The sequence below is a fragment of the Cervus elaphus genome, chromosome 12 (genome assembly GCF_910594005.1).
Source record: "Cervus elaphus chromosome 12, mCerEla1.1, whole genome shotgun sequence".
In the NCBI taxonomy this organism is placed as follows: Eukaryota; Metazoa; Chordata; class Mammalia; order Artiodactyla; family Cervidae; genus Cervus; species Cervus elaphus.
In genome coordinates, this window is record NC_057826.1 from 18,674,609 (window position 1) to 18,688,219 (window position 13,611).

At 45.0% G+C, this 13,611-nt stretch overlaps 1 protein-coding gene across 14 annotated transcripts in view; it reads right to left on the reverse strand.

Moving 5' to 3' along the window:
- Positions 1-13,611, reverse strand: part of RGS6 (regulator of G protein signaling 6) — a 601,147-nt gene that overhangs the window by 89,766 nt on the left and 497,770 nt on the right. For all 14 annotated transcript variants that reach the window (XR_006343935.1, XM_043919808.1, XM_043919807.1 and 11 more), the window contains exons 5-7: positions 12,200-12,306; positions 10,846-10,897; positions 1,959-2,023 (exon numbers count right to left, since the gene is read on the reverse strand). Coding sequence is in view for 13 of the 14 variants with exons in the window: in XM_043919808.1 (XP_043775743.1) it covers positions 1,959-2,023; positions 10,846-10,897; positions 12,200-12,306 (224 nt within the window). In the remaining variant the exon portion in view is untranslated. The remainder of the gene's footprint in view (positions 1-1,958; positions 2,024-10,845; positions 10,898-12,199; positions 12,307-13,611) is intronic.

A 13,611-nucleotide genomic window follows, 5' to 3' on the forward strand; every position in this document is an offset into this window, starting at 1 on the left:
GGGGTGGGACTGGGGGCCTAGGATGCTCAGAGCCATAGAACTGCCAGGCTGGGGATGCTTGGGGAGATCATAAAGTCCCAACACATTTATGTTTCATGGCTCCCACGGATAAGCCAGCTTTAGCCAGGGCCCAAGGCTCCCAGGGAACTTCTGCTCTGCATCCTGCACTACTGTCTCCCCGCCAGTCCACAGGTCCTGTGATGCCAGGGGGACCAAAGAGTGGAGGGCCATGCACCCATCCTGTTCTCTGAGGGCAGGCACGTTCCCCTTGGGCTGCAGAGAAGGGAGTGGTGGCTCGCTGGGTGGGTGGACTTGGGTGCAGGTACCCGCGAGTGACAAGGTCTGGTGAGCAGGGCCTCACTCTCATTTTAGCAGACTGAGGCCATGAGAGTGGGAGGGACATGGGGAGGTGGGTGAGTCTGAAGGTGCTGTTCATGCTGGTATCCAGGGGTGAGGAGTCTTCACTGCCCCTGATGTTGCCCCCTCTCCTGCCTGTCAGCCCTTCAGTCATTCCATGGCTCCACGACACCTCCTCTGGAGGGCCTGTGAAAAGCTGGCCAATATCCTAGGTTTTCTGTGACCTGTACAAATTCTGGTTTTGGGGGAAAGAGTTTGCAATCCCAAATTTTAAGTATTTAAAACATTATCTGTGACTCTTCAAGGTCACTATGCCTTGTCTCTATTAAATGGGAGTGGATATGAGCGTGGTGGGGTCTCCAGTTTCTGCAAGCAATCACATCTTGTGAAAGAAGGAGGAGGAGGAGGAGGAAAGTTCGGAGTGTATGTCTCCATCTGACATCCATCTTGTCTTCTGGATTGGATTTGCTCCTAAGATTTTGCATCTACTGCCAAGTACTGGTGAATTGGGTATGAAGATGCAATTTTTAAAAATTATCATATATTAAGCTAAAAAATGATCATATAGTAAATTTGTTCTTCTTCTTTTGGTGTATAGTAATTTAAATTTTAACACATGTATATGCTTGGTAACCACCACCACAATCAGGATACAGAATGGTTCCATCACCGCCCCCCACCCCCCCAAACTCCCTCATGCCATCTCTTTATAGCTGCATCCTGGCAGCCACTGATCTGTTTTCCCTCATGACAGCTTTTTCACATAAATTGAATCTCACAGTTTGCAATCTTTTGAGACTGACTTCTTTCACTCAACATAATGTCTTTGACACTCATCCAAGTGGTTGGATTAATAACTCATTCCTTTTCACGGCAGAGTAGTATTCTGTTCCAAGATTATAGAGTAGTTTATTTAACCACTCATCTGTTAAAGTGCATTTGGGTTGTTTTCAACTTTGAGTTATCACACATAAAGCTACTATAGACATTAGTGTATGGGTTTTTGTGTGGCTATAAGTTTTTATTTCTCTGGGGGTATGTATGTAGTTATGTTAAAGTGGGATTACTTGGTTGTATGTAGTTCATGTGCATTGAACTTGAGGAGAAACTGCCAAACCATTTTCCAGAGTGGCCATACCCTTTTGCATTCCCACCAGCAATACAGGAGAATTACAGTTGCTTACCACATCCTTACCAGCACCTGAACTATAAGTACTTTTAATTTTAGCCATTCTAATGTGTAGTGGCATCTCATCATGGATTTAGCATGTATTTCTCTAATGGCTGTTGAACATCTTTCCATATGCTTCTTTGTCATACTTAAGTCCTCTTTGGTGAAGTGTCTGTTCTAGTCCTTTGCCAATTTTTAAGTTGAGGTTTTTTTTTTTTTATTGCTGAGATTTGAGAGTCCTTTATATAAAGATATGATTATATTGTGATGGTAAGAAGAGCTGAGAACAAAAAAAGGGAAATAGAAGAGACTTCCTTTCCACTGTCTGAAGGAGTTGGGGGATGAAAAAGGGGAAAATGCAAGCTGAGTCAGAGCTGCAGGTAGTTTATACTCTCCTCCTACACTGTACCTGGAAAATAATCATACTTACAGCTTCATAATCTGCCAGTTCCAGCCTTGCTTTATTCTGCATTGTCCTCTTACAGAGGTAGATGGCTGAAGGAAGAGAAATTACAACACATGTAAGACTAGCAGTATGGTGGAATCATAATCCACCCACTCACTTGTTCATTCACTCATCCAGCTAGTCAGCCCTCACTATATGCCCGGCACTGTGCAGTGAAGAATATGTTTTTCTGTGGATGCCATGCCATTGGACCTCTAGGAATCTTTCTATAGGTCAGGATCGGATGAGGACTCCCACCATCCAATCTTGACAACCTCCCTTCATCCTCCTCACTGCTTCATCCCAAACATCCTCCATCAGTGCGACCTTTCATAAATATGACCATGTTACCTTCCTGCCTAAATTTCCTGCACTGACACCTTAGAGACCTCATAAGGTCAGGCTTCTAAAGGCAGCATGTTTGTTTCTTCAAGATCTAGTCTCTGCTTGTCTTGTCAACCTCTTCCCTCCCTCATTCAGGCATGTTGCTGTTGTTGCTCAGTCATGTCTGACTCTTTGCAACTCCATGGACTGCAGCACACTGGGCTTCCCTGTCCTTCACTATCTCCCGGAGTTTGCTCAAACTCATGTCCATTGCGTCAGTGATGTCATCCAACCATCTCATCCTTTGTCGCCCTCTTCTCCTCCTGCACTCAATCTTTCCCAGCACCAGGGTCGTTTCCAACGAGCTGGCTCTTTGCATTAGGTGACTAAAGTATTAGCACTTCAGCTGCAGCATCAGTCCTTCCAATGGATATTCAGGCATGTGAGGCTGCCAAACCCTTTTGGTTCCACTTCTCTGTGTATGCGTCCACTGCCTGGAGGTCTCTTTCTCTTCCGTCTTATTTCCCTCCACCTGGAAACCATCTACCAATCTTTGAAGACCCAGCTTGGTGTTCCTGATAGCATCTATCCATCCTCAACCACTGGACCTAATTCAACTTTGCAGTACTTGTGAGTTTACCAGCTGTCCCTGTTCCAGGCTGAAGGCTCTTCTAGGGCAGAGGCTGTGTCCTACTCAGCATGAACCCCTGCACCAAGCTCCGGGGCCTGCCAGGTCAAGTGAGTGGACAGTGGAAAGGGAGGACAATTTAGGTGTCTCTTCCCAAGTTCAGGAAGGGCTACCAGCCTACAATTGTCAGGATATTCTTCCTCCAACATGGCCTTCATCACTTCCTCTCCTGCCTCTGCTTCTTCAGCATCTCCTTCCCTCTCCAGTGCCAAGTAGAATGACCCAGGGGAGACAATAGACAAATGGTATGAATGAGTAATAGGATGACTAGGAGGGAAGGTCAGAGAGGACCAGGACGGATCTGCTGTTTGACAACCTGATTATACCAGGAACACTAGTCAACTCCTTGCTGGGTTAACTAACCTCCTCATGTGGTCTGAAAATTTTCCTGATGCAGACTACCATATGCTGGAGCCTTCTGGCAGCAGTCTCCTCTTTATGCCCACATTTCTCACATTATTCGAGTTTTCGAGTGAGAGTCAGTTGTGTTTGTCCTTGAATCTGCTTATGTTAGGCATACCAGTTATTTTAATTACATACATTCACTAAATATTACATGCACTGATGAAATTAATGTGAAAAGAGAGAGCACAGTTGTTTCTATGAAGACCTAGTTGAGTGGTTTGGGACAACTTGATAAAGGAGAGTCAGCTAAGACAATTGCTGATAAATTTGGTATGAGTGAGAGAACTGAAAAAAAAAAAACATGGAAAAAGTAAAAATATGAGATGGCTTAACATACAGTTGCTTTAAAAGTACTTTTAAAATTCTTGATGCACTTTAAGGAGGTCAAAACTGGGTGCTTTATTTCAAGTGTGGTTTATTTAAGAAAGAAACTCAAATTATGGGGACCTAAAATCAAAGAGAGAGTTGGACTGTGAAGAAAGCTGAGCGCCGAAGAATTGATGCTTTTGAACTGTGGTGATGGAGAAGACTCTTGAGAGTCCCTTGGACTGCAAAGAGATCCAACCAGTCCATCCTAAAGGAGATCAGTCCTGAGTGTTCATTGGAAGGACTGATGTTGAAGCTGAAACTCCAATACTTTGGCCACTTCATGCGAGGAGTTGACTCATTGGAAAAGACCCTGATGCTGGGAAAGATTGAGGGCAGGAGGAGAAGGTGATGACAGAGGATGAGATGGCTGGATGGCATCACCAACTCGATGGACAGGAGTTTGAGTAAACTCCAGGAGTTGGTGATGGACAGGGAGGCCTGGCGTGCTGCGATTCATGGGGTCATAAAGAGTCAGACACGACTGAGTGACTGAACTGAACTGAACTGAAAATCAAAGAGAATCTTTGGTTCTACCTCACAAGGCTCTTGAATGAATATTCCTTGGTCTAGTCTCCATTCATTTGAAGTGGTTACGGTATGCATGTATCACTTCTTCATGATTCTCTCCTTACCAACTTTTCCAGTGAAACAAACAGCTACAGCTCTGCACTGTCAGATAAGGGGTGTCTGCTCCGTTACAAGGTACCTCCTTTGGTCTCCTGGGTCACCAGTTAGGCAGCCTATGAATTGGAGGCAACTTGTAGCAGGAAACCTGGCATGTCCCCTGGCCCTGGTCTCAGTGATCCTTAAGCAGTATAGCTACTGGAGCTACTTTGAATACACTGCCTTGGATGGTGTTATTTTTTTAAGTTTATTTTTGTCTGCGTTGGGTCTTCGTTGCAGCGCATGGGCTTTCTCTGGTGAGTGGGGGCTACTCTCTGGTTGAGGTGTGTGGGCCTCTCACTGCAGTAGCTTCTCTTGTTGTGGAGCATGGGTTCTACAGCACGTGGGCTCAGTAATTGTGGCACATGGGCTTTGGTGCCCCAAGGCATGTGGGATCTTCCCAGACCAGGGATTGAACCTGTGTCCCCTGTATTGGCAGGCAGATTCTTATCCATTATACCACCAGGGACGTCCCTCACAGTATTTCGTATTGGTCAAATTAGAAACTCTGGAAGATCTAACCCAGATTTAGTCTTTATTTAAGCAGGATCATCCCAAGAAATTTCCAGCCCATCTGGGTCAAAATGGATCAGCTAAGTTGAGAAGTAAAGTACCATGCACAGAAGGCAAAGGTACCTCTCCTGATGATCATGAGATCATGGTGGCATGCTGGTGGGCCCCTTCCCGCGCAGCTAATGTCACACATTGGGCAGCCTGTCCACCACCACAGGGGAGGCAGCAAGTAGCAGTTGAGGGGACATTCCCTGGGGCTTGTGTGTACTTCCCCAGTGTCTCAGCAGTGTTCCTTCTGACACCTAACCCATCAAGTGACCATTGGCAACAACAGCCAAGTCCTCTAACAGGGCATCCGGGGACTTGCTTTAAGCTCAGATACTGGCTTTTTTTATGGATATGTAATTTCTCATTGGAAAAAGACTTATTTTTTTTCCCATCATGCCAGTATCTCACTTGGATACCCACTGCCATCTCAAGCTCACCAGCATCCCACCAGAACAAAAACAGAATGCAATAAAAAAATTTTAAAATCAATAGATTCACATACTACATGTGCAATTAAACATTTAAAAAACATTGACCCTGTCATATTTCAATGTCCTTAAAAATTGACTCCCCTTCCAAACTTTCTGTCTCTACTCAGTTCAGTTCAGTCACTCAGTCGTGTCTGACTCTTTGCAACCCCATGGACTGCAGCACGCCAGGCTTCCCTGTCCATCACCAACTCCTGGAGCTTGCTCAAACTCACGTCTATCGAGTCCATGATGCCATCCAACCATCTAATTCTCTGTCATCCCCTTCTCCTTCCACCTTCAATCTTTCCCAGCATCAGGGTCTTTTCCAATGAGTCAGTTTTTTTGCATCAAGTGGCAAGACTAGTGGAGTTTCAGCTTCAGCATCAGTCCTGCCAACAAATAATTCAGGACTGATCTCCTTTAGGATGGACTGATTTGATCTCCTTGCAGTCCAAGGGACTCTCAAGAGTCTTTTCCAACACCACGGTTCAAAAGCATCAATTCTTTAGCACTCAGTTTCTTTCTAGCTTTGACTAGACAGACCTTTGTTAGCAAAGCAATGTCTCTGCTTTTTAATATGCTGTCTAGTCTCTCTACTAGTGACATCATAATATACCTCAATCTCCTAAACTAGGGTACATACAAACCACTTATTTCTCTATTTTCCCCAGACCTTCTAATTACTTTTTAGAACAATGGAATTTTAGCATTGGAAGTAACCTTGGCAATCACTAAGTACAGACCCCTCACTAATAGATAGAAAAGTAAAGGCTCAGAGAGCTGAAGTGCTTTATTCATGGACTAGTTAGTGGTAGAGGTGGAATTAGAATTGAGGTCTAGTTTTCCACTATGACATTCACTATTCCGTGTACTCATTCACTGACTCATTCATTCTCCCATTTAAAAATCTGAGTGCCTCAATGTATATATGTGGAATCTAGAAAAATGGTATGGATGAACCTATTTTCAGGGTGGGTAAAGGGACACAAATGCATAGAATGGGCAAGAAGAAAAATAAGGAGGACAGGGAGGACGGGATGAATTGAGAGAATAGCACTGACATGTATACACTACCGTATGTAAAAGTGATAACTGCTGGGAGGCTGCTATATAGCACGGGGAGCTTAACCTGGTGCTCTGTGACGACCTACAGGGGCAGGATGGTGGGGAGGTGGGAGGGAGGCCCAGGAGGGAACGGATGCATGGGATACACATAGCTGATTCACGTCACTGTACAGTAGAAACTAACACAATATCGTAAAGCAATTATACTCCAATTAATTGAGTGCCTCTTCTCTGGGAGCTCAGACAGTAAAGAATCCGCCTGCAATGCAGGAAACACAGGTTTGATCCCTGGGTTGGAAAGATCCCCTGGAGAAAGAAATGGCAACCCACTCCAGTATTCTTGCCTGAAGAAGTCCATGGACCGAGCCTGGCAGGCTGCAGTCCATAGGGTCGCAAAGAGTCTGACACGACTGAGCGACTAACACGTTCACTTATGTGCCAAGCAGTATTTTAGGTCCTAGGGATATCACCACACCAGCAGCTACCACCTATATGGAGCTTGTTGAATGTCAGGTGGTGGTCTAGGGACTTTTCAAATATCCACTTACTTAACCCTCATAATAACCTATGAGGTGAGTTCTGTTATTAGCCTCCTTTCATAGATGAGGGCATTTTTCAGATTATTCCCCATTTTTGGAGACCCACAGTGGTTCTGGGAAGCTGCTGAACCTATTCTAAATGTCCCTCCTTGACTACGTGGGCCTTTTCATAAACTTGTCCATCCCCAATTATTCCACCTTTGTAATCATGCTTCAGCAACATAAAATCTTTGAGTAGTTGGATCAAATTCCTCAGCATCCTCTTCTTGCCCCCATCATGGTCTCTCTCTCAGCCTGGGATGCTTGGAGGGCAAGCCTGTCACTCACTCAAATCTGTGACAGAACAATTGATGCAGAGTACATGTGGAAAGAAGGGAAGTTTCTGGTTCTTCATCAATCCAAGCCACATCTATTGGGAATTCTTAGCTCCAGTGGCACAAACTTTCTGGCAAGAGGGCTACTACAGAGCAAATAATATCAAACATCATCCTGGGAGTACTAATACCAACCCCCACTATGGTTTGTATTGACTCCTTACCACATGCCATACAGCAAAACTTGCACACATTTCTAATTAACAAAAGAATTTAATCCTAACCAACAACACGAGAAGTACCATTACTATTCTGCTTTTAAAATGAGATTTCAGAGGCACAGAGAGGTTAAGTAAATTGCCAAGATCACACAGCTAGTGGAGCCAGTTGACAATGGATCCTTTGTGCTGACTTCTCTTTCGGTAAATACTGATTTTCTGATTAACCAGGAAAAGGTAATGAGTATTTTGTATCCTGAACTTTAACTTCTCCATTTGATTTCCCAAAATGGAGGTAGAGGAATTAAAAATAATTTTGCTTCAGTGAGAGTCTGATATAAATTGTTATATTTATCCCTGTTCTTACTGCACAGCTAAAATTACAAAAATCTGTAGAGAAAGGGAAATGGTGCCCTGCTGTATGTAGGGTAAGACGGCTGATGGTTGCAGGTTTATATTCAGGCAAATATTTGAATTTTACTTGGGCCCAGGTTTTCTGGTCCCACCATCCTCCCAACCCTCTCCATTGCCTGGAAAAATATTGGTTTTCACATTCACAAGGGTACACGGCTGCTGCATGGAACTGAGCTCCAATTATTCAAATTCCAAGTTGGGCTTTTGTGAGCAGTATTTCAGCCCCAGAAGCACTTATTTTATGAGCAGCCAAATGCTGCTCCCGTTTCAAGCTGGAAAGCTGGCTGGACCCACTTATCACATCATTTAGGGCACAGCACAGTTCCAGAGGGACCGGTGGTGATGCCTGCAGATAGCTGATGAGACAGTCACGGGGCCCTGCCCCCTGCATCAGGGCCATGCTCCAGACTTGGAAACAGAACCCGTGCAGCCTTGTAGGGCAGAGGCTCTCCAGGATTCTATCCGCAGGACTATTTCCAGTTGCTGGTTTCCTCTCCCTCACAAGTGTGATCCAGAGCATGCAGCTTATCACAAGGTCTCAGGACAGGCTCCCTGGAGTACCACCCAGCTGCAGCTGGCTCTACCTTCCCATGAAAACCACCCTGCAAAGAATCCATGAAGAAGTTACAGGTCTCATTGTGTGCCCCAGTCCCAGGGAGAGCAGCTGTGGGCTGCCCCCGCAGCTGAGTCAGTGATGAGGGTGCTGTGTGGAGGGGCAGACCATGAAAGGAGCATCTGCGTTCAAATTCTGCTGCGTCTACTGAGTGTCTGTTAAACACCTTTGATAAAGAACCAGTTGTTGTTGTTGTTCAGCCGCTCAGTCATGTTCAACTCTTTGCAACCCCATGGACTGCAGCACGCCAGGCTTCCCTATCCTTCCCTATCTTTTGGAGTTTGCTCAGACTCGTGTCCATTGAGTTGATGATGTCATCCAACCATCTCATCCTCTGTCACCCCCTTCTCCTCTGGCCATCAACCTTTCCCAGCATCAGGGTCTTTTCCAACGAGTCCGCTCTTCACATCAGGGGGGAAAAGTATTGGAGCTTCAGCTTCAGCATCAGTTCTTCCTAATTAACATTCAGGGTTGATTTCCTTTAGGATTGACTGCTTTGATCTCTTTGCAGTCCAAGGGATGCTCCAGAGTCTTCTCCAACACCTCAATTTGAAAGCATCATTTCTTTGGTGCTCAGCCTTCTTTATGGTCCAACTCTCACATCCATACATGACTACTGGAAAAACCAGAGCTTTGACTAGACAGACCTTTGTCAGCAAAGTGATGTCTCTGCTTTTTAATACACTGTTTAGGTTTGTCATAGCTTTCCTTCCAAGGAGCAAGCACCTTCTAATTTTGTGGCTGCAGTCACCATCTGCAGTGATTTTGGAGCCCAAGAAAATAAAGTCTGTCACTGTTTCCATTGTTTCCCCATCTATCTGCCAGGAAGTAATGGGACCAAATGCCATAATCTTCTTTCTGTGAATGTTGAGTTTTAAGCCAGCTTTTTCACTTTCCTCTTTCACACTCCTCAAGAGGCTCTTTAGTTTCTCATAGCTTTCTGCCATTAGGGTGGTGTCATCTGCATATCTGAGGCTATTAATATTTTTCCCAGCAATCTTGATTCCAGCTTGTGCTTCATCCAGCCTGGCATTTCTCATGGTGGTGGTTTAGTCACTAAGTCATGTCCGACTTTTGTGACCCCATGGACTATATGTAACCCACCAGGCTCCTCTGTCCATGGGATTTTCCAGGCAAGAATACTGGAGTGGGTTACCATTTCCTTCTCCAGGGGATCTTCCTGATCCAGGGATTGAACCTAGGTCTCCTTCACTGAAGGCAGTTTCTTTACCAACTGAGCTACCAGGGAAGCCCTGTACTCTGCATTAAATAAGAAGGGTGACAATGCACAGCCTTGATGTACTCCTTTCCCAATTTTGAACCAGTCTGTTGTTTCATGTCTGGTTCTAACTGTTGCTTCTTGACTGGCATACAGGTTTCTCAGGAGACAGGTAAGGTGGTTCAGTATTCCCATCTCTTGAAGAATTTTCCACAGTTTGTTGTGATCCACACAGTCAAAGAACCAGAACCATCGCAAATATTTACTGAGTGCCCACTATGGCTTAGGCATGCACTATGCACTGGATAATAAAAGTGAATGAGGTGGACCAGCCCTGCCCGCATGGAGCTGACAATTGACTGGGCATCCAATCAGAGTACAATGTGTTAGATGTGAGGAAGTGGGCTCTCTGGGCCTCAGCTGTATCTGAAGTACAGTGATAATATAACTTTAGAAGACTGACACATAGATATATTAAACAGTCTTCATGGAGAATACAGGGCAAGAATCTAATAAATCCCTGCTTGGACGGAGATAATTCCCTGCTTGCCCAGTGCCCAGCTTCACCCACTCTGTTTTCTTAGGTAGACCCCTCCATGGCCTGTTACTCTTCCCCTCTAACTTCCAGTCATCAAAAACACCAATAAATTATTAAAAAGTCTTAACAAGTCTGTGAGAAAGGAAATGGCCAGGGGGATGTGCCCCCTTGATCCAGCCCTGCCTGAAACCCTGTCCCAGGTCAATGGCCACTGGCCCAGTTCTCCATGGCCCCACAGAATGAGCACATTGGCCAGATCTGGTAAAACTTCTTCCCCTCCCACATCCCCTTCCAACGGCTGCATCTTTCAGTGGGCCCTGCCTTTTCCCAGTATGTGGAACAGCACCTGTCAACAATATGAGAAAGTGCTAAGCAGGGCAAAGCCCCTCCTCCCCATGCACCACAGTCACCCACACAGAAACGATTGTCTTCTGCATTCCCGGTAAGTGTGGGCCAGGGCTTCTGGGCTCACCATAGTCCGTGTTTTCAGGTTCCCAGCAATTTGAAGGCCAGAAGTATGGGGCCTGCAAAAGAGCACAGGCGTCAGGACTGAGGATGCCAGCTCATGCCCTCCCCTGCCGGGGGCCCATGGGCAGCCCTCCTCTGACCCGGGGAGGATCCCTCCCTGACAGGCTCTGCCTGCATGTCCTTTGTGTTGACACCGCACCCTGACTATTTTCTGTTCTTAGTGAAACAGTCAACTTTTTAATCTGGGTGTTGAGAAATAAAATCTCAGGTCAGCCAAATAAATGCAAAAATGAGAAACTTAGTTTACAGAGCAAAAACTTCATATCCTGAAATGTGAGAAGTCTAATGCAGGAGTCAGACAAGTACCGTTTACTGGGGCACAAGCTCCAAGTTCCTTTATCGCTTTGCTATGGACTGAATGGCGCCCTCTTGAATTTCTATGATGAAGCCCTAACCTACCTGCTCCCCACCCCAGTGTGACTGTAGGTGGAGTAAGGAAGTGATTAAGGTTAAATGAGATCACATGAGTGGGGCCCTGATCACACAGGATTAGTGTCCCTATAAGAGGAAACACCAGAGAGCTAAAAACCTCTGTCACTATGAACCCCTCTCTCTCTCTCTACCACATTAGGACACAGTGAGAACTGACCATCTGAAAGTCAGGATGAAGGCTTATCTCACAAACTGAACCCCACTTGAGACTTAATCTTAGAGTTCCAGCCTCAAGAGCGATGAGAAATACATTTCTGCTGTTTAAGCCACCCTCTCTGTGGTATTGATATTTTCTTATGGCAGCTGAGCAAACTCAGACATTCTTTGACCCTGTCTGAAGAACTCTGTTCCCAAGCCTTTTGGTTTAGACCTTGATACAACCCCTTATGCTCTGCTCAAATTCACTATAGGACAGGATCTGAGAAAAGGAGAGGAAAATGTTTGGGAAGTGTTACTAGGTAGTGAATAGAAATTGCACACAAAGAAGGTAACATGATATAGCAAAAGGATTAAGGACTTTGCTATCTGGCTGATCTAGGTTCCAATCAAGGCTGTCCCCTGGATTGACTAAATGACCCATTAATTCTCCAGGTACCTCAGTTTTGCAACTATAAAATGGGTGATATTTACTCCACCAAAGTTTGTTCTTCAGAATAAATGAGATATGTGTAAAGCAACCAATGAATGCTAAGTTCTCCATGAGGGTGTTTTACTATTAGGTGGGTGGGACAAACCATAGCACAGACAAGTTTGCTTTCCCAGAGCTGGTGGGAGGTAGGAGTGGCTTCCTTAAATACCATCAGTTTTTTAGGTAGTTCTAATCTGGGGTCAGATGATGAGAAGAAAAGGAGAGGCTGCAGGCCTACCTGGAAACGATAAAAGGTGCCATCATCCTTCATGGTAAGAACATGGTCCGAGATGGGGAAGACGTAGCCCTGGGCAGCTATAAGGCTTCCCAAGTGTATTGCTTCAACTGCAGGGACAGGGCAGAAGAAAGAGAAGTTATTGCAAAACTGTCAGAATGCAGGGCTACTTAGATGAAGTGTAAGTGGGATGGGGTAAGGGGGAGCAGAAAGGCAACTGGAAGTCAACTGTCATCACCCTCAGATCACAGCATGATTGGTTGATAATTTCTGAAATGACTGCACTGGGCTGGGTGGAGATATCAGTGGTTGGGAAGGTCACACGTGTCTGAGATGCCTCTAGATCCCAGGTCTGAGCGTCTTATATTGTTTAATTCCCCAAGACTTCCAGAAAAAAGTCTATGTTCCAGTTTGGATCATAGGCTCTGGCGTGGAAGTCTGTAAATAAGTGAGATGCTTCATGTAAAGTCCTTAGCAGTGTCTGGTACATGGTAAGTGCTCAGTAAGTGCTGGCAACCCTCATTCACATTTTTAGTTTCTTTCTTTTTTTTAATCATCACCAGCAATAAGTATGCAGCCCACAGAGTCTTCAGACTCACATTGCGTTGCCTGACATGAGAATCCCACCAGCAATGAGGAGGGTATTACTGTTCTCTTATGGATAAAGAGGAATTAGAGGAAGAGAAGGCAGCACATTGGGCAGTAGCATAGGGAGGCCAACCTAATACAAACATTGATGTTTTTGCCACAACTTGTTGTTTTGTTGCTTTAGAACCAGCCATAAGTAGATTCACATAAATAGTTAAGAATTTATGTTTACTCTGAGCAGAGCTAAGAAAAAAGAAATTTAGATGGTTCTATCAGACATGATATGTGCATGCTAAGTCGCTTCAGGCATGTCCAACTCTTTGCGACCCTATGGACTGTAGCCTGTCAGGCTCCTCTGTCCATAGGATTCTCCAGGCAAGAATGCTGGAGTGGGTTGCCATGCCCTCCTCCAGGGGATCTTCCCAACCCAGGGATTGAACCTGCATCTCTTATGTCTTCTGCATTGGCAGGTGGATTCTTAACCACTAGCGCCACCTGGGAAGCCCACATGATAATCTTTCACAAGTATAAAAGTATTCTTACCAATAAAAATTAATTTTTGGCTGTAGAAATTATTGACATACTCAGGGAGTCTCTAGGAGTTATTAATTTCCTAAGTCCTGAAGCTTTTAAAGTGACTTGTATTGGCTTTATTTGCAAACTTTTTGGGAGTTTTAGCAAGTAATTAAGCCTCTTCACTGTGGTTCAGGCTATGTAATTATAATAGCTGGCTCTAGAAGGCTGTTCAGTGACAGTGCTACAACTTTCAAGAGGTTGTATATGATCCAGTCATTTTACATATTGAGAATCTGCTATTCTTCTTTGGA